Source organism: Zosterops lateralis (genome assembly GCF_965231275.1).
Source record: "Zosterops lateralis genome assembly, chromosome: 21".
Lineage (NCBI taxonomy): Eukaryota > Metazoa > Chordata > Aves > Passeriformes > Zosteropidae > Zosterops > Zosterops lateralis.
In genome coordinates, this window is record NC_139781.1 from 5,761,831 (window position 1) to 5,778,159 (window position 16,329).

The window sequence follows — 16,329 nt, forward strand, 5'->3', positions numbered from 1 at the left end:
TACTGCTTTGGGCATATGCCTGCATCCTCCCCTTGGTAATCCCTGGTACAGTCACAGTGTCCCAGCTCCCATGTGCAGGATACCCTGGAAAGTTCCTGCAGAGGTGAGGCATTCTTGGTCAGGCAGTTCTTCCTGCCACAGAGCAATAGGGAGGAATATCCTGGCCCAAGCACATGAAGGATGCAGGGGCCATCAGGACAGGGACCCAAGCATTTAAATTTCCAGACTTGTGGCATGCTGTGTGAGACTGCCTGCAGTCTCTCCTGGCCTTGCCAGCAGCTCTGCTTGTTTCTGGTCAGGGTTGAGAGAGCCTGGAGCCCTTCATCTTACTGGTGTGGCTGCCAGATGGAGTGTGTGGCAGCTGCCCCAGCCCCTGCAAGGCCAACCCTTAGTGCAGTGTGGAGATGAGGTAAAAGGGAGCCAGCCTCATATCACCTGGGATAGGCAGCCCCTCACCCCCAGCCAGAGCCATACTGTCACTGCCTTGTCCCTTTCCTCACCAGCACCAGGTGCTGGTGGAAGGTGAGGATGATGCTGGTGCTGGCAGCAGGCTGGCAGCCAGCCCCACCCTGCCCAGCACTGCAGGCTCCAGGAGCAGTGAGCCCTGTGGGGAACTGGCTGCTGTGGCTTGTCCCAGCACTGCAGGGGATAGAGCTGCTGTTGCAGGGACAGCAGGGAGACTGGCTAGCTGGCTGGCAGAGGTAGCTAGGCTGCTCTGGTTAACCAATGCTACCTCTGACAGTGAGCACAACACCCAGCTGCCTGATCCCTGCCCAGCCCTCGCTGGGGCTAAGTGATAGTGTAGCAGTCAATCCCACCAGTGTCTAGCCAAGCCTGGTGGCAGCTGTCCCAGCACCAGTCATCCTTGCACTGGTGTCACTGTTCCAGCACCAGTACTGACTCAGCTGGTACTACCCAGCACCAGTTGTCCTGGCATTTTACTGCCTAGGCACCAGCTTGGCCCAGTACAAGCTGGCCTAGCCCCAGCAGAGGGAAAGCACCAGCAATGGATCAGGAAAAAGTTGGTTGTGGTTCCTGGCCTTGCTCACTGAGTGTCTGCTTGGGAGTGTGAGCAAAATGCTTCTTTTTCAGCTGCAGAAGCAGCACCCACACCTTGGTCACCTATCACCAGGTACCAGCCAGCTCCTTCCTTTGGCCCTCTCCATTCCTCCTTGCTGGAATGCCACATCCCCTTGAAAAACTTCCCCCTTTTCCTATCAAACACGCAATGTTGCAGTAATGCTTATCTGAGCATGGCAAGAGGACAGAGCTGAGCTGAACAGGTAGGTGTAGCTTCAGTGGCGAGCTGCTGGCCATGGACCAGAGCTGTCAGTGCATGACCCCAGCATGGCTGAGAACGTTGGGTTTCCTGGCACTTGGGCTATCTCAGGGCTATGACCAGCCAGGCATTGCTGTCCTACCTTCACAACAACCATGCAAATTTGGATCCCCTTCCTGACATCTGGCAGAAATAAAGCACACGTCCATGTCAAACATAATATATTTATAGCAAAAATAGGCTTTTTCTGTAGCTTCCATACACAAGGTTTTCTCCCCGTATATTTACGCAGTAAACAGGTCGACTGAAGCAGCGTGCGCTGGCTGACTTGACAGCTGCCCTTGCTTCAGGCTCCCACTTACAACGGGTGGCTTCAGTCCCCTTTTGTGGCTGCTGTCTGGAGCCTGTGCTGGTGCCCTTTTACCTCTCCAGCCAGGGGTTGTGGCACAGACAGGGAGCAGCCCAGGGAGATGGGGGAATGGTGGTGTAGCCCCCCAGGCAAAGGACAAGGCTGGTGGACAGGCTGCCTCTGTTCAAATGGGGCAGTCCCAGGAGTGCCCCACAACCCACATTCAAGGAGAAGCTTCCTGTAGCTTACCTGTGCTGACCACAGGCTCCTCCACCATGCTGCTAAGCAAGCAACTGGGCACAGGACCTCAGCCCTCTCATGGTGGTAAGAAGGTACAAACCACATTAATTCCAACACATTAACAAGCCTCCCTTGTTCCTCCTGCCTCTCTGCTGATGGGATGCAGAGGAGGGGCTTAGGACTGCCAAAGTCCCCCACAGAAACCTCCAGTGCCTGAACACTGTCAAAGACCTTCTCATCCCGCTGTCAGAGAAAGCAAAGCATGAGGATGCTCTGCCAGCAAGAGCTTCACAGTTTGGAGTTTGCTGGGTCATCTCTTGTCCATCCCAGAAGAGTTTGGCACATAGACCTGAAGGACATAACACATAGGCAGCAAGTGCATCCCCTTGCTGTCCTGGGGAAGGGCCCTTGCTAGGAGCCAGCACTTCTTGCTGCCTAACCCTGCAACTCAGAACATTGCAACACACCCACACGCTGCCCGCACTGTTCCCAAAAGAGACACCACCCTGATGAGGACAGGTGCCCAAGGGTGGCTTTGTAAGCAGAGCAGCCACTGCAGCACAGGGAAGGAAGCCAGTTCTCCCTTCTGCCCTCCCTGTGCCACTGAGGCTCTCACAGCACCCAGGAAAGGAGCATCCCTCTCATCTGGTCCCAATCCCCTCCCACTTCCCTCTCCCCCACATTTTTGGCAGTCCTCCTTGAACACGTTCAAGTCTCCAGCATCTCAGCAGCACGGACTTGCCTCACAGTTTGGTAATTGCACGTAACAGGGCCACTCAGTGACCCCCACAAGGCGGAGGGGGGGGAACCAACAAAAATGAACAATACAGTCAAGTAAACTAAATCAAGAAATCCCTCGCCGTCGGTCCCAGCGTGATGGGTCCCGCACGAGTTCAGGGAGAGAGGAGCTGCCTGGCCCTGCCGCAGCTCCCATCTAGGAGATCATGTACTGGGTGATGGCCTGCAACGCGTACAGCAGCTCTGCCTGCATCCGGGCTTCCAGGATGAGCAGGTTCACGTGGACCTGGGGGAACAGCAGGACAGGCTCAAGCAGCCGAAGTGTGCTGTGCTCAGCAGTGCAAGCAACTGCCCACCTGGGCAAGTGAGTCTTTTGTCATCAAAATGCCACCAGTTTTTCCAGCTCAGGCATCTCCCCTTTTCCCCTCCTCCTCCCCACAGTCCTGTAGGCTGTGGCTGCTTCCCAGAGCTGTGTGCCAGGGAGTCCCCTGCATGCTTGGCACCAGCATTCCAGGCTGGCAGCAGCACAGTCCTTGACACCCAGAGCAGCCGCTCCTGTGAGTTACAGCTTGACAGAGGGCTCACTAGGAAGCACTCACCACTGGGGTAATGACCTTGGAGGTGCTTGTGCTGCTGGTGCCCCTGGTCTCAGCACAGTGGGCAGCCCCATCTCACACTAATCCAAACTCTTAACAAACGGCCAGTTTGCATTCCCCCCCACCTGTGTCAGACTAGTTTGGTGGCTGAAAGATCTCTCATACACCCCCCAAAGCACCCCAGCTTGCAGCCCCTGCCCAGTCCCAGCCCCACTGCAGCCAAAGCCCAGGGCTGGCTATCCCACCTTTTCACTGTGCTTGAACTGCTTCCAGAACCTGTCAAACATTTCTGAGTTTGTCTTCTCTGGGTAGCAGGTTACAGTTTTAATGTAAACTTTGAGCATTCGCTCCAGGAGCTGATTCACTTCTGCATAGTCATAATCATCGTACCTGTGGGGAGCACAGGGGCAAGTCATGGCCAGCACCTTGCCTGTGGTCTGCCTGGCATGGCACAGCCACAGGGCAGGGGGGCACATGGCAACAGCCACCAGGCACTGAAATCCTGTCCCCAAAGGACTCTTCCCTGCCAGTCTCAACATCCAGGCAGGTGGTTCACCTCTGTCCTTTCTCTCCATGCTCATCTGCATGAGAGACTGAGTACCCCACCCTCCTGCCACCTGGGTCAGCTCAGTTTTCTCCCCTAGACTGTGAGGTTGGTTTCCCTACCTAATGCCAAACATGCAGTGGATGTAGTTCCAGATGCCACGCTTGAAGACAGAGGGCTCACAGCCCTGCCTCTTGGCCATGGCACTGCTTTGCAGACCATCCACCATCCTAAACTTCTCATCCAGGAGATGCCCAATGTCAGAGTAGAGCCGGTTGACCAGTGAGAAGCCATGGTCTTCCCAGGAGTAATCCTGTTGAGCACAGCAAGAGGATTTTGCAATTGCAAAAAGGAGCTTGGAGCATGTTTCCAGGAAGAGGGGCTGGAGACCTCAGGAAGCAGAATAATTCAATGAACATGCTCTGGAGGTGGCTCTCCCCAGTCCACAACATCCTTTATCAAGCAGCTTTTGAATGATTTTGATCCTCGCCTCCATGAAGGCCATGTGAAAAGTCATCAACCCTTGGGGACAGAAGTCACCTCCTTCTTCCAAATCCTAGTGGGGCAGGGCCAGTCTGCATGGGCAACTCTGCCACTATTTACTGCCCATGAGGAATGGGGAGGGGAGGGGGTAGCTTGGGCTGCTGCCCAGCAAGAGAGCAGGAGTCTTACCTGGACTCTGAATACCTGTGTCTGATCCTCATCACGCCGGGCAAAGTCCTGGTATCCAAAGTCAGGGTCCTGCATGTAGCATGCAAGGTTGGTGGCACCGGTGACTACTCCATCAGTATCTGCAAGAGGGGAGAGCCCTGCAGATGGGTCAGAGCAATGCTCAGTTGCCCTGTTCCCAGCCACATCATGCACCAAAAGCCAGCCCTTGCTGTGCCCCACATGCATCCCATGAGCCCCTCTGAACCACACATCATGGAAAATATGAGGCATAGAGGGGCAACAAACACCCAGGTGTGCCATATGAACTCCCACCCTGCACACCCATCTCTGCTCCCTGCTCCTCACCTTCCTCTCGGTCCTGCTGCAGCAGCCTCATCTCCTCCCTGCCCTCAGTCTCCACATGGATCCGCTGCATGCGTTCTCGGAGGGAATCCAGCTCCATGCAGGAGTCCAGGGACTGCAGAGACACAGGATTGGGGATGAGAACAGTGGTCCCAGTGGCATCCCCCCATCCCCTGCAGACCCACCCTCGGGGGCTCACCCGCTTGCGGTTGATACGCAGCAGCTCCTGGCTGTAGCTGTTGCCAGCAGTGGCCTCGCAGAAGCACTGGTTCCCGAGTGACAATGGCTTCAGTGAGCCTCGGCCCCCTAGCCCCTCGTCCTGCTCGCAGCCACAGCCGAAGACAAAGCTGGCAAGCGCGTGGCAGTGTGCCAGGAGGACGACGGCGTGCACCAGCTCTGCCAGTGACCAGCTCCACTCGCTGATCTTCAGCAGCTTCTGCAGAACATGGACAGACCAGCAATGTGACACAGGCAGGTGGGCAGGGTGCTGGCAGCCCCTGCGGACATTGCTGTCCCCACTGCCATCCTGGTGCTTGGCTCATAGCCCTTCCCAGTACCTCAATGTGCTCCTTGGTGATGAGCCACGGCCGGTGTGCCAGGATCTTGTTGATCTCGTTGAGGTTGCGGAGTTTGGGGGGGATGAATTCGAGGCCGCGCAGCCACTGGGGGTCACCCCCTGCCCGCAGGAACTGCAGCACGTGCAGGTTCACCAGGTACCGGCACTGATGCCGGGCCGCTGCCTGCAAGAGCAGCGCATCAGCATCCGTGCACTGCCACAGCAGGACAGGCATCCCACACCCACCTCCCGCTCAGCCTCCAGGGCATCATGATTTTGGCCCCTGATGAGAAGCCCGGGGAACAGGATGTCGGCTGGAGGTTGAGGAGAGCCTCGCAGGGCTGAGCAGAGCCCCTCATCCCCTGTGGCAGCTCCCAGCAGGGCTCACCATGATGGCGATGTAGTGCCGGCAGTCAAAGGGCAGGGGGCCATCCATGTGCATCAGGTAGTGCTGTGTCTTGAGGAAGCTGTCGAGGTACTGTGGGTGGTAGCCCATCTGCTGGGTCACTGCCTCCAGCCGCCCTCGGCTTGCCAGCACCTTCACAAAGAGGAACTGGGGGCACTCGGGGTCGCTGCTGGACATCTTCACTACCTGCAGGGAAGATGCTCTGCTTAGCTCTTCCCAGAGCAGCCCCTGCTGCAGCAGCACACCCCAGCCAAGCCCAGGCTCTGCAAGGGGCAGAGATCCCTCTCCCAGCTTGGTGCTGCCACAGGGACACTCAATGGCTATCAAAGCAGAGCACTGCTCAGTGCCACAGGTAGTGGGAGGACAGATAGCAAGACACACAGGTTGGTCTCTGTCTGGGAGAAGGCTCTATGTGGTGAGTGGAAGCAAAGAGCAAACCAGGAATGATGTTTGGTACAAGGCTGGATCACAAAAACATGACACGAAATAGGTTCCAGAGTGGAGCAGCCCATCTGCCTTACTGCCAGCACAGAACCCTCCTGCACAGTATAAAGATAAGACAGAGCTGTGGAAGTAGCAGAGGGACTCCCAGGCTCCTGCCCTGGCAAGCCAAGAGGCTAACCATGTCCTGGTACCTTCCATGTGATGAGGAGCACACAGAAGAGCTCCCCACATGTTGCCCAAGCAGACAGCATGGGAGTGGGTCCTCCAGCACAGAGCACAGCTGCTACTGGATGTGCCCACCAGAGAAAACACAGATGGGCAGCTCAGCAAAGGGGGCCCAGACACCTCCAGGAATGCCCATGCCAGCCCTGCACCAGGGACCCAGTCCAGCACAGCTCCAGCTCCTCCTGAAAGGGTGGTGGGAACAGAAGGTAAGGATGTTGGAAAGATGCCCAGGCAGCTGCCGTGCTCCAACAACCGTGTTGCCACAATTCCCACCCGACACCACAGTCTGCACCTGCAGCTTGCCCACCCCGAGGTACGGGTACAGCAGGTGCTAACCCTTGCCACAGAGAAAGTCACAGCTCCTGCTCTCATGTGGGAGCCCAGGCAGCACCCTTGGATGCAAAGGATGCATTTCTTCTCCCAGGCTTGGACTGAAATCTCTCTTGGGAAATTCTGGCCCTGCTGACACCACTGTCTTGTTCCTCCCACCTGTCTCTCCAGTGCAGTCACCCAAAGGCTGGTGACTAGAGCATGGCAACAGTGGTGGCATAGGAAAAAGAGAGGAGCACTTCTGCATACCACCAAATCTAAAGGGTGCATGGCAGAGCATGCAGGGGTGAGCTCTGTGGCAGCACAGAGCAGTTGCACCCACACAGGCAGTGCAGGAAGCAGCTCAGGCTATTTTCCACCATCCTGCACTTCTGGTGAAAACACCATTGCTCAAGTGTCAAGAGATTTACTTGATGACATTTGGAGTGTCCTCTTCACTTCCTCTGGTAAAAGGGGTCGACAAAACCCCAAAACTCAAATTAAAAGGAAAGAGATGAAAAGCACCAGCTTCTCTGATCGACAGAAGATGAAAGCCAGAACTGAACTGCAAAAGCCCCCTAAAAAGTCCCTCTGCCTAGGGAAATGAGATGCCCTGAAGACACCCAAGGGGGGGGCTACAGCCACATATTCTCCTCCTGGAGGGCTGAGGTGGAGGAGCCAGGGGCCCTTCCACTCCTCTGGGGAAAGGTGGTCCCCAGTAAGGAGCTGTGCAACCAGCCCATGGCTCAGCCTTTGGTGCTGCCAGCTCTCCTCACTGCTTGTCCAGGTGATGATGGAGCAAGCAACCAGGCAGATATGTCTTGGAAAGAGATGATGAAGGAATGAGGGGGGATGAAGGTGCAGAACAGCCACCTCCTTGGCTGTCAGCCCCTGGCCAGGCTAAACTGCCCACTCCCAAAGGCACCGGCTCAGCCCAGGGTGTCTCCTACCGGCACCCCCTGCCACAATCCCTCAGTTCTGCCTCCCCAACCTCTTTCATTAGCCCCAGTGCCACCTTCCTCATCCTCCTCGGCCACAGCCCTCCTCCTCCTCCTCCCCTGCATCCACTCGCACTCCCGGGCTGTGGGAGCATCGCCTCCCTCCCCAGGGAATCTTCGTGTGGCCGAGCCCCCTGAACTCCAACAGGCACCTCAACTGCGGACCCACCAGCCAACCTCGCCCCCCTCCCCGCCCGGCGGAGCCGCGGGGGGAGCGGTGCCCCGGCACTCCCGGCCGGCAGCCGTGAACACATAGAGGCGGCAGGAGGCTGAAGGAGCCCGGACAGCGCCGGGATGTGCGGCAGAGGGGCCAGCGGGCTCCGCCGCGCTCCCCGCCCGGCCGGGGCTCATCCCTTCGCCCGGCGAGACCGCGGCTCCGCCGGTACTGGCGGCTCCTCCGGTAACATTCGCTAGAGACGGCGCCGCGGCGGCACCTCTCGCCCGGCCCTTGTGCCCGGGTATTCCAGAGGCGGGGGAAGTACGAGTGCCCGCGGCAAGGGCCCCGACGGCGGTGCCGGCGGCCGGTACCCGGGGCCGGTACCCGGGCCCATTGTGCGGGCGGCGGCGGCGGCAGCGCCCCCGGTGAGCGGCGCGGGCAGTGCAGGCGGAGAGAGAAAAACAAGTTTGATTGGCAGTGATGGAGCCACGGCGCCTCCCGCATCCCGCACAAAGGGGACGGGGACGGCACCGCCGCACCGGGACCGAGACCGGCACCGGGAGCAGGACCAAGATCCAAGACCAAGACCGAGCGGCCGGGCGCGGCATCGTGAGAGCGCAGCCCCGCCGGCACCGCGCACGGCCAGTGGGCAGCGGGAATGCCCCGGCCTGCTGGTCCCGCAGCCGTGCCGGCCCGGTGGCGGCGAGCAGGGCGAAGCCCGGTGCTCCTGTACGGGCTCCGGTGGTGGTGGCGGCGGGGCTGGTCCTACCTGCCCCGGCAGCCGCTGGCATCGGCTTCCTCGGGGGTGCTCCACGCTCTGGGGACACACGATCATGGTGAGCCCGTGCCGTGCCGTGCCGTGCCGTGCCGTGCCGTGCCGAGCGCAGTCCCGGTGCCGGTGCCGGTGCCCCCGCCCGGTGCGGCCGGCGGCAGCGCAGAGCCGGCACCGCGGCAGGCACGGGGGGCGGGCCCGCCTGCGCCAATCGCCGCCGCCAGGGGGCGGCCGCCGCCGCACCACGTGGGCAGGGCTGGAAAGTTACCGGGGCCAGGCGCAGGCCACGCCCCCCGAGCGGGGTGGGCGGGGCCCGGCGTGCCCCGCCGCTGGGGGGCGCTGTCCCTCCCTCGGGGCACCGCGGGGCACGGGGGGAACAAAGGCGGGGACCCTCATCCCGAGGGTCTGGCTGTCCAAGGGTCTGACTGTGCCAGAGTCCCGCTGTGCCAGGGCCTGGCTGTCCGAGGGTCCTGCTGTGCCAGGGTCTGGCTGTGGGTCCCACTCTTCTCCCAAGCAAACAGTGATAGGATGGAGGGGGAGTGGTCTTACACCCTTCTGCCAGAGGAGGTTGAGGCTGGACATCAGGAGGAATTTCTTCCCAGAAAGGGTGATCAGACATTGGCTTAGACTGCCCAGGTAGGTGGTGAAGTCACTGTCCCTGGAAGTGTTTAAGGAAAGACTGGAGATGGCACTCAGTGCTGTGGTCTGGTTGACATGGTGATGTTCGGATAGAAGTTGGACTCGATGATCACCAGCATCTTCCCCAACATAATTGACTCTGGGATTCTGTAAGAGCAGCTGCAGGGGGCTGCAGTCAGTGTTGTTCAGAAAGGTCTGGTCATCTGCAGGGACAGCAGCAGTTACTGGGGGCTGCAGGTAGCCTCAGAAGTGGTTGGAGAGCCCAGTGCAGAGCCCTCTACCCAGTGAGGTCATAGCACACTGCCCGAGTACACAGGGAGTCCCCTCCCCAGCCAGGAGAGGACTCATCTATGTGCTTGGTGTTGATTGATGAACACGTTGACACTGTGAGCCTGGGACAGCAGGGCTGGGACAGTAGGACTGGCCCCTGCCTCACTATATGTGAGAGGTCAGGGGCGTTCAGGAGTTGGGACTCCACTGGTGCTTTCCCCAGACCTCACAAAATGAGCCTGGGCAAACCCCTGGTGGACAGAGCTTTACTGCCACTGTGAACTGGGGACACAGGCGAAGGAGCAGCAAGGCCTTGAGGGAACTCCAGGATGACACAATGGCTTGTTGTCTGAGCCAGCACGGGCAGGACACAGGAACAACCACAAAACCACGGATGAAAGACAAAGAGGAAATTTATTTTCATTACCTCACCAACTGGAGGATCCCCCAAGCAGCACCCAGGCAGAGGCACAAAAGCAGGGATGCAGGCACTGTGGATCTTGGTCCACCCTAGAGGATCACTGAACCCGCTGTTTTTGCCTGTTTGTCAAGGATTTGTGCAGTTGTGGTTTACCATTGTGATTTCATCTTTCCCACAGCAGGCCAGGAATCTCAAGCATGTTAAATAAGGTGCCACTAAGTCTATCACAGGCCTGTGTTATCTAAACACAGAAGTCCTACTTACTGAACACACAAAGCTAAACAACGATGAGTATGGTATATGTGTTTTTCTACATCAGCTGCAAGGCACTTGAGCATGTTTACAGTCTTTCTTGCCTATCTTTCCATATTATTCCACACTTGGCCCCCCCTGGAACTCTTCATCCTGTGTGTCCCCATTAGTTGGCCAGTGGCTCCTGCCTGCTCAGCTGCAGCTGCCCACTCACCAGGACACATCCCTGGGTGTGTTTGTGGGCACCTCGAAGCAGGGAGGGGGACTTGGCAGGAAGCAAGACCAGGGATCCAAGGCATTTGGCAGAGGCATGGCAGGAGCAGGGAGCAAGGCCTGAGGAGAGGTGAGGTTTGGGCAGCAAAGCTGTGGAGAATGGAGGACGCAGGGGTGCAGGAGTGTGTCACACTCTCCCATAGCTGTTCTGGTAGGGACTGTGCTCATTGGGGGCAGCTGGGGGCCCAGGCATTGGTGGTGGTGCATGGTTGCTGCTGTCCCAGAGGGGTTCATGGCTGTCCTTGGGTGGCAGCTCAGTCACATAGCAGATGTTCTCACTGTAGTTGGGCTTGAAGCTCTCCACGACATCTTTGGGGACTCCAGCCCATTCCTCCAGGGAGCAGAGCAGGGTGAGAGGAGCTACCAGGCAGCCCAGCCCCAAACCCACGCAGCAGGGGTGAGCCCAGGGCAGGGCTGCCTGCACCACCTTACCTGGAAATTGCCATTGTGGGTGATGAACAGCTCATCAAAATTCTTGCTGGGGTTGGGAATTCGGGGCATCAGGATGACCCATACTCTGTGCAAGAGAGGTGTGTTAGAGGGGAAGAGGCCCAGTGCTGCTGCCCCCAGTCAGCTCCCCACACTCACCTTTCCATGCGCACCAGCAGGATGACAAGGACCAGCAGGAGCAGGCAGGAGACAATGGGGACCAAGACTGTGCGGATCCCAAACCAGTGCAGCCATTCCTCCACCGTGCCTGGAAAGAGCAGGGGTGACACTGGCCCCCAGACAGCACACCACCATGGCAGGTGGGGTGGGCCTGCTGGTGGCCCTTCGTGGGTGGCTATGGCATTGCTCACGGCAGGGCTCAGCTGGGAACAGAGGACAGAGAAGGAGCCTGTCCCCAAGCCCTGCCATCCTGTCACCATAACTAACTGGTGACCCTGTCCTGGCCCAGCCATGCCCTCCAGTGCTAAGAAGCCCCTGACAAAAGTCAGCAGCTCCCACTGGTGGGGTGTGTTTTGCTTCCAGAAGTACAAAGGATGCTGCTGCCAGCGCCCCACATACCCAGATGGGTCTTGCCCCTACAGCTGCTGCCTAGGGCCATATTCTGCTTGCTTGGCCATCTCTTACCTGCTGAGCCTTGCCATGCTCCAGTCCCTCCTATCCCACTGCAGCCCTCAGAACATACCCGTGCTGGTAGAGTTGCTGCCCCAGATGACAGGAACACTCCACTCGCTCCAGAGCTGGGTGGTGCCACAGAATTGGTTGATCTTGCTGCGGACATAGAAGGTGTAGGACTTCTCATAGTCCACGCTGGGTAAGGAGAAGATAGGTCCATTCACCGAGAGCTCCTGCAGAGACATGAGCCCTGTGCTGCTGTCTGGGATCACCTTGGAGGCTGGTGCACAGCTCACCCCAGGCACAGCCACAAGGGTGCAGTGCCCAGGGCTCTCACCGTCCAGCTGGTGTCCTTGTTGCTCTTGTACTTGACAGCATGCTCCAGGCACCTCTCCAGGCGGTACGGGGAGGCCCAGGTCAGCTGCAGCTGATTGTTGCTCATGTTGTGGATGGTCAGGTTGACAGGTGCCCCTGGTTTCACTGCAAGGGACGGGTAGTGCCCAAGGAGGGCTGGCACCATGCCCCAATGGCCCTGCTGCCAGCTAGGAGCTCACAGGGGAGCCCTGCCGAGGAGAGAGGGGTCCCCCCACCACTCTGTACCCAGGTCCTGTAGTGACATGTTCTTGCTGGGGATCTCCAGGGTCTTGCCATCGACGCTGGCATTGATGCGAACATGGAAAAGCTGGAACTGGATGAGCTCGTTCTGCTCGAAGTGGCAGCCGACCCTGACACCCTGGTCCTGCAGGTAGTGCTTGCACTCCACCACCTTGTTGGGCGTGTTCTTGTACCTGTGCCACAGTGTGTTACCAGGACTCCCCAAGGCCATGTCAGGACATGCCCCAGCCCTCGCTGGGACCCCTCTTCCCAGCACACCCCATCCTGCTAGCCCTGGAGACAGAGCCTGCCCCACCCTGGGCTTGGGGAGCAGGAGCAGCCCGATGCCAGGACCAGCAATGCTGGCAGCAGTCCCCCTGCACAGGGACCCATTGCTGGACACTCTCCTGTAGGACTGGCTATGGGGCAGGGGCACCTACCAGTAGAAGAGGGAGTAGTTGACTGTGGGCATCTCTCTGTTCCCCCACATGCAGGTCATGTACTCCTCGTTGAAGAAGACACATTCCACCTCTGCAAACAACAGACACTGCTGGGCATGGCAGTGGTGGGTGGCTGTGCCAGGGCCCAGGAGTGCACTGGAGAGATACGGCACATGAAAGATCCCTGCATATCCCTATGAGCCTCCCTCCGTGTGAACCAAACAAACTCATCAGCCAGCACTGCAGGGGCAGGAGAAAGCCAGGGTCGAGCTTTCCTGGGTTGTAATGTAACACAATGGAGCAAACAGGCTGTTTCTGCATATGGAGATGGAGGGCACCCTCCTGCAAGCCCAGGAAGTCCAGGGATACAGAGGAGCTTTTTCCACAGAAAGGTGTTTTACTGACAGCCAGACAAGGAGTGAATTTTTTTTCTCAGAAAACAGTGGGCGAGATGAGAGTGCCAGGTGGAAAGAAAAGTTTCTGTGTCCTGTCCCCTCCCTGTGCACAGCTGAGGTGACCAGGAAGGAAAGGACAGCTGGTGCAGATCCACTGACCATCCTGGCCAGCACCTACACATAGCACAGACCAAAAGGATCTGCCAGGAGAGTGATGGGGCAGGAGCACTACAAGACCAGTAGCCAGGGGGCTGGTAGGGTCAGAAATGTTTCACCACTGCAGTGGGCACAAGGACACCCCCAACAGAGCTCCCTGGTACAGCCTGACCCTCCTGGCAGCCCCACTGCAAGGGGCCATCTCGGTGCCGCAGGTCCTGGGACTCGTCAGGAGTCGCAGAGTCCCTGGTGTGTGCCCCAGCAGCGCCCCAGCCCACACACCCCACATCCTGTCCTCGCCCGCCATCGCTGGGGCACTCCAGTCCCCAGCCCCTACCACAGAGGAGCCCTTGGCCTTCCCGTGTGCCCCCTTACCTGGATGGCTGTGCACAGCAGCAGGGCAGGGACCCGGCCCGCAGAGGAGAAGGAGGAGGACAGACACGAGGAAGGTGCCAGGAGCTGCCATGGGGGCTGCTGACCCGGGACGCGTGCGAACAGCCTCGCTCACCCAGGGCTGCCGGCTTCCGCACCCACGCTGCTTCCTGCCCCACGGCACCGCCTGCTCCGGGGCCCACCTACGTGCTGCCCCATGGGCCACCTTACGGGGACCATGGCTCGTTCCAGTGGGGCCCCACAGCTCATCCCACTGGGCACGGCATAGCTCATCCCAGTGGAACGCCATGGCTCATCCCACTAGGACACCACAGCTAACCCACTGGGACACCACAGCGCTTTCCCACCAGGACTGCATCGCCCTTCCTGCTCAGTTCTCACCCCTCTACACCTCTTGGACCCCCCAGTTCATCCCGCGGTGTTCCCATGGCTCACACTGCCATGCTGTAGGGATCACCGCCACTGGGCTGCCCCGGGAGCATGGCTGAGATCCCAACGCCCAGCCCGCCTGCATCCCTGCGAGCATCACTGGGAATCACTGAGGCAGTTGGAGTAGGCGGCTGCAGGGAGTCACGGCGGGGTTTCGTGTGTGTGACAGTGCGGGCGGTGTCCCCGGGGGCTGTTGGCGGTGCGGTGATGGCCGCACGGGGGGTGTTGGTGGCCGGGGTCCCGGGGGTGCCCCGCTGTCGGGGCTGGGGGCAGCCGGGGCTGGGGGCGAGCGATCCTGTCCGGACACGCCACCGGCGCCGCGCCTCCGCCGGGGGGCGTGCGCGCGCTCCTCGGGCTGCCCCGTCCCTCTTCGACACTTTCCGCCCTCGCTCGGAGCGGGCTCGGGCCCTCCCGGCACTGCTCGGGACTTTCCTGCGGCGCTCAGCTCTTTTTGTCCTCACTCGTCCCTGCTTCGGGGACGCTCGGCTCTCTCCGGATCTCTCCGGCTGCGCTCGGTGCTCTTCGTCTTTCCTCGGTCCACTCACAGCAGTACTCGGCTCTCTCCGTCAATTTCCGTCACTCTTCGGCAATATTCGGGCCTCTCCGGCAACGCTCGGTACTCTCCGTGCTCCTTCGGCCCAGCTTCGGCGGCGCCCACCTGCCCAGGCGCAGCGCGCAGCGCGCAGGCGCGGGCGGCCCCGGCGGCCCTTGTTGTGGCCCGGCCGCCCCCGCCCGGCCGGCCCGCCATGGCGGCCTTCGGCGTCCTCAGCTACGAGCACCGCCCGCTCAAGCGCCCGCGCCTCGGCCCGCCGGACGTCTACCCGCAGGACCCCAAACAGAAGGAGGTGCGGGGGTCGGGCCTGTTGGGGGGACCCGGGGTGCAGGAGCGCCGTGGCGGGGCCGGACCTGAGGAAGCGCCGGGTTAGCGGCGCTAGGGCCGGGAGCCGGGCGAGGGGCCCGTCCCGCCGCGTTCCCCGGGGCTGCGGGGCGCCGGCCGGGCCGGGGGAGCCGCGGTCCCGTGTCCCAGCGCTGCCCTGGGCGGTGCCTGGTAGCGAGGGCTGGAGGAGGTCGGGGGAGCAGCCGGGCCTCCCCTCGCTGAGCCCCCGCGGTGGGGACGGAGGCTGCGGCGGTGGGCGCGGAGGGGCCCTGCTGACCGTCCTTCCCCCGCAGGATGAGCTGACTGCGCTGAATGTCAAGCAAGGCTTCAACAACCAGCCGGCGGTCTCTGGGGACGAGCACGGCAGTGCCAAAAATGTCAATTTCAACCCGGCGAAGGTGAGAGGGGGTCAATTTCAACCCGACGCTCGAGGGCGCGGCTTTGGCAGGGCAGGCTGCTGGATGCTGGACACTCCTGGATCTTGTTCCTTCCCTGTGTCGAGAACTAGGAGATCTTTCCCTTTTGTATGGGTGCTTTAAAGACTCGATCCATCCTCCGTTTCTGTGGAATCCAAGTTCTGCATTCTTTTAGAACTGTGTCCCACCTCTGAGGGAGTGGGTTCTTGTCTGGCTCAGTGCGTCCTAGGGGAAGGTCTGTGTCTGCAGTCCTGGTTAAGCCAGCATCTAGGACTCCTTAAATTCTCCAGTTAAAGTACAAGGCTATGATAATAGGAGAAGGAAACTCCTTACTGGTTACACGATGGCCATGGTAAAAGGAAAGTATGATTTCTTGAAACATCTGAAAGTTTAAAAATGGGAGTTATATAATAGGTTTCAACTCCATTTTTCTAGTCTCTGAAATCAAGATGTTGACTTCCTGACCGAAAAACTAGTAATTACCTGGGTTGGAAGGCAATCAATAAGCACAGGATATTTGTTTTCCTTGGCTGACTTCTGTCTGAGAAGCCTTCTGTCTGGTTTGACAAGTATTTTTAAGGGTTGTGTCCATCTCAACTTGAGTCTCTGCTTGATTATTGTGTGAGTTGTCTAGATGCATTAATCTCTGTAAGTATAGCAAAGGAGTTATTGGCAGTTATTTTGTGTTCCAAAAGTAGATACTGGTGAGACTTCTGGTAGGAATGAAAAATTATATTTTAAACACACTGATCAGGTCTTTCACCTCTGAAATGTAATCAATCCTGTTTTGGTTTTTTTTTTCCCTTCTCCTCCAGATCAGCTCAAACTTTAGCAGTATTATTGCAGAAAAGCTGCGGTGCAACACCCTGCCTGACACGGGGAGACGGAAACCCCAGGTCAATCAGAAGGATAACTTTTGGCTGGTGACAGCTCGTTCTCAGAGTGCCATAAACAACTGGTTCACAGATCTGGCTGGAACTAAGCCCCTCACTCATCTTGCTAAGAAGGTATGTTACAGGAGAGGCAGCCTGACAGGGCAGAGAATTAATTCTGTGCTTGTTTCTGGAGGTTTTCTGAAGGTCTTT

At 59.0% G+C, this 16,329-nt stretch overlaps 3 protein-coding genes across 7 annotated transcripts in view; 1 reads left to right on the forward strand and 2 right to left on the reverse strand.

The window, feature by feature from the left end:
- Positions 1-1,514: 1,514 nt before the first annotated feature.
- LOC310917885 (sestrin-3-like) lies at positions 1,515-8,719 on the reverse strand. Of its 3 annotated transcripts, none has more exons than XM_083876495.1 (9): positions 8,625-8,719; positions 5,705-5,908; positions 5,318-5,500; positions 4,960-5,196; positions 4,764-4,875; positions 4,419-4,537; positions 3,869-4,059; positions 3,448-3,592; positions 1,515-2,892 (listed from the first exon to the last, which is right to left on the reverse strand). In XM_083876495.1, the coding sequence occupies exons 1-9, from the start codon at positions 8,688-8,690 to the stop codon at positions 2,803-2,805; spliced, it is 1,347 nt and encodes a 448-aa protein (XP_083732621.1). In that variant the 5' UTR covers positions 8,691-8,719; the 3' UTR covers positions 1,515-2,802. The 3 variants fall into 3 exon arrangements, with proteins under 3 accessions (XP_083732621.1, XP_083732620.1, XP_083732622.1); XM_083876494.1 differs by having other exon boundaries at positions 4,419-4,555; XM_083876496.1 differs by lacking the exons at positions 1,515-2,892; positions 3,448-3,592 and having other exon boundaries at positions 3,942-4,302; positions 4,419-4,555.
- A 1,250-nt stretch (positions 8,720-9,969) lies between these two features.
- IL2RG (interleukin 2 receptor subunit gamma) lies at positions 9,970-13,689 on the reverse strand. The gene is made up of 8 exons (XM_083876320.1): positions 13,505-13,689; positions 12,579-12,669; positions 12,145-12,332; positions 11,882-12,024; positions 11,615-11,777; positions 11,071-11,179; positions 10,915-10,999; positions 9,970-10,813 (listed from the first exon to the last, which is right to left on the reverse strand). Exons 1-8 carry the CDS (start codon positions 13,593-13,595, stop codon positions 10,610-10,612), a joined length of 1,074 nt encoding a protein of 357 aa, XP_083732446.1. The 5' UTR covers positions 13,596-13,689; the 3' UTR covers positions 9,970-10,609.
- Positions 13,690-14,690: 1,001 nt separating this feature from the next.
- The window catches only part of MED12 (mediator complex subunit 12), a 36,073-nt gene continuing 34,434 nt past the window's right edge, over positions 14,691-16,329 (forward strand). For all 3 annotated transcript variants that reach the window (XM_083876561.1, XM_083876562.1, XM_083876563.1), the window contains exons 1-3: positions 14,691-14,796; positions 15,122-15,226; positions 16,060-16,251. In XM_083876561.1, the coding sequence (XP_083732687.1) occupies positions 14,698-14,796; positions 15,122-15,226; positions 16,060-16,251 (396 nt within the window). In that variant the 5' untranslated portion in view covers positions 14,691-14,697. The remainder of the gene's footprint in view (positions 14,797-15,121; positions 15,227-16,059; positions 16,252-16,329) is intronic.

Excerpts from the sequence above, each read along its gene's own strand:
- IL2RG (XM_083876320.1), bottom strand. The coding sequence starts at position 13,595 with ATGGCAGCTCCTGGCACCTTCCTCGTGTCTGTCCTCCTCCTTCTCCTC. Across the intron at positions 12,333-12,578 it reads AACTACTCCCTCTTCTACTG|GTACAAGAACACGCCCAACA; the intron begins GTAGGTGCCCCT and ends ACTGTGGCACAG. Across the intron at positions 12,025-12,144 it reads CATGTCACTACAGGACCTGG|TGAAACCAGGGGCACCTGTC; the intron begins GTACAGAGTGGT and ends CGTCCCTTGCAG.
- LOC310917885 (XM_083876494.1), bottom strand. The coding sequence starts at position 8,690 with ATGATCGTGTGTCCCCAGAGCGTGGAGCACCCCCGAGGAAGCCGATGC. Across the intron at positions 5,501-5,704 it reads GGCACTACATCGCCATCATG|GCAGCGGCCCGGCATCAGTG; the intron begins GTGAGCCCTGCT and ends CTGCTCTTGCAG. Across the intron at positions 4,060-4,418 it reads CACAGGTATTCAGAGTCCAG|GATTACTCCTGGGAAGACCA; the intron begins GTAAGACTCCTG and ends TGTGCTCAACAG.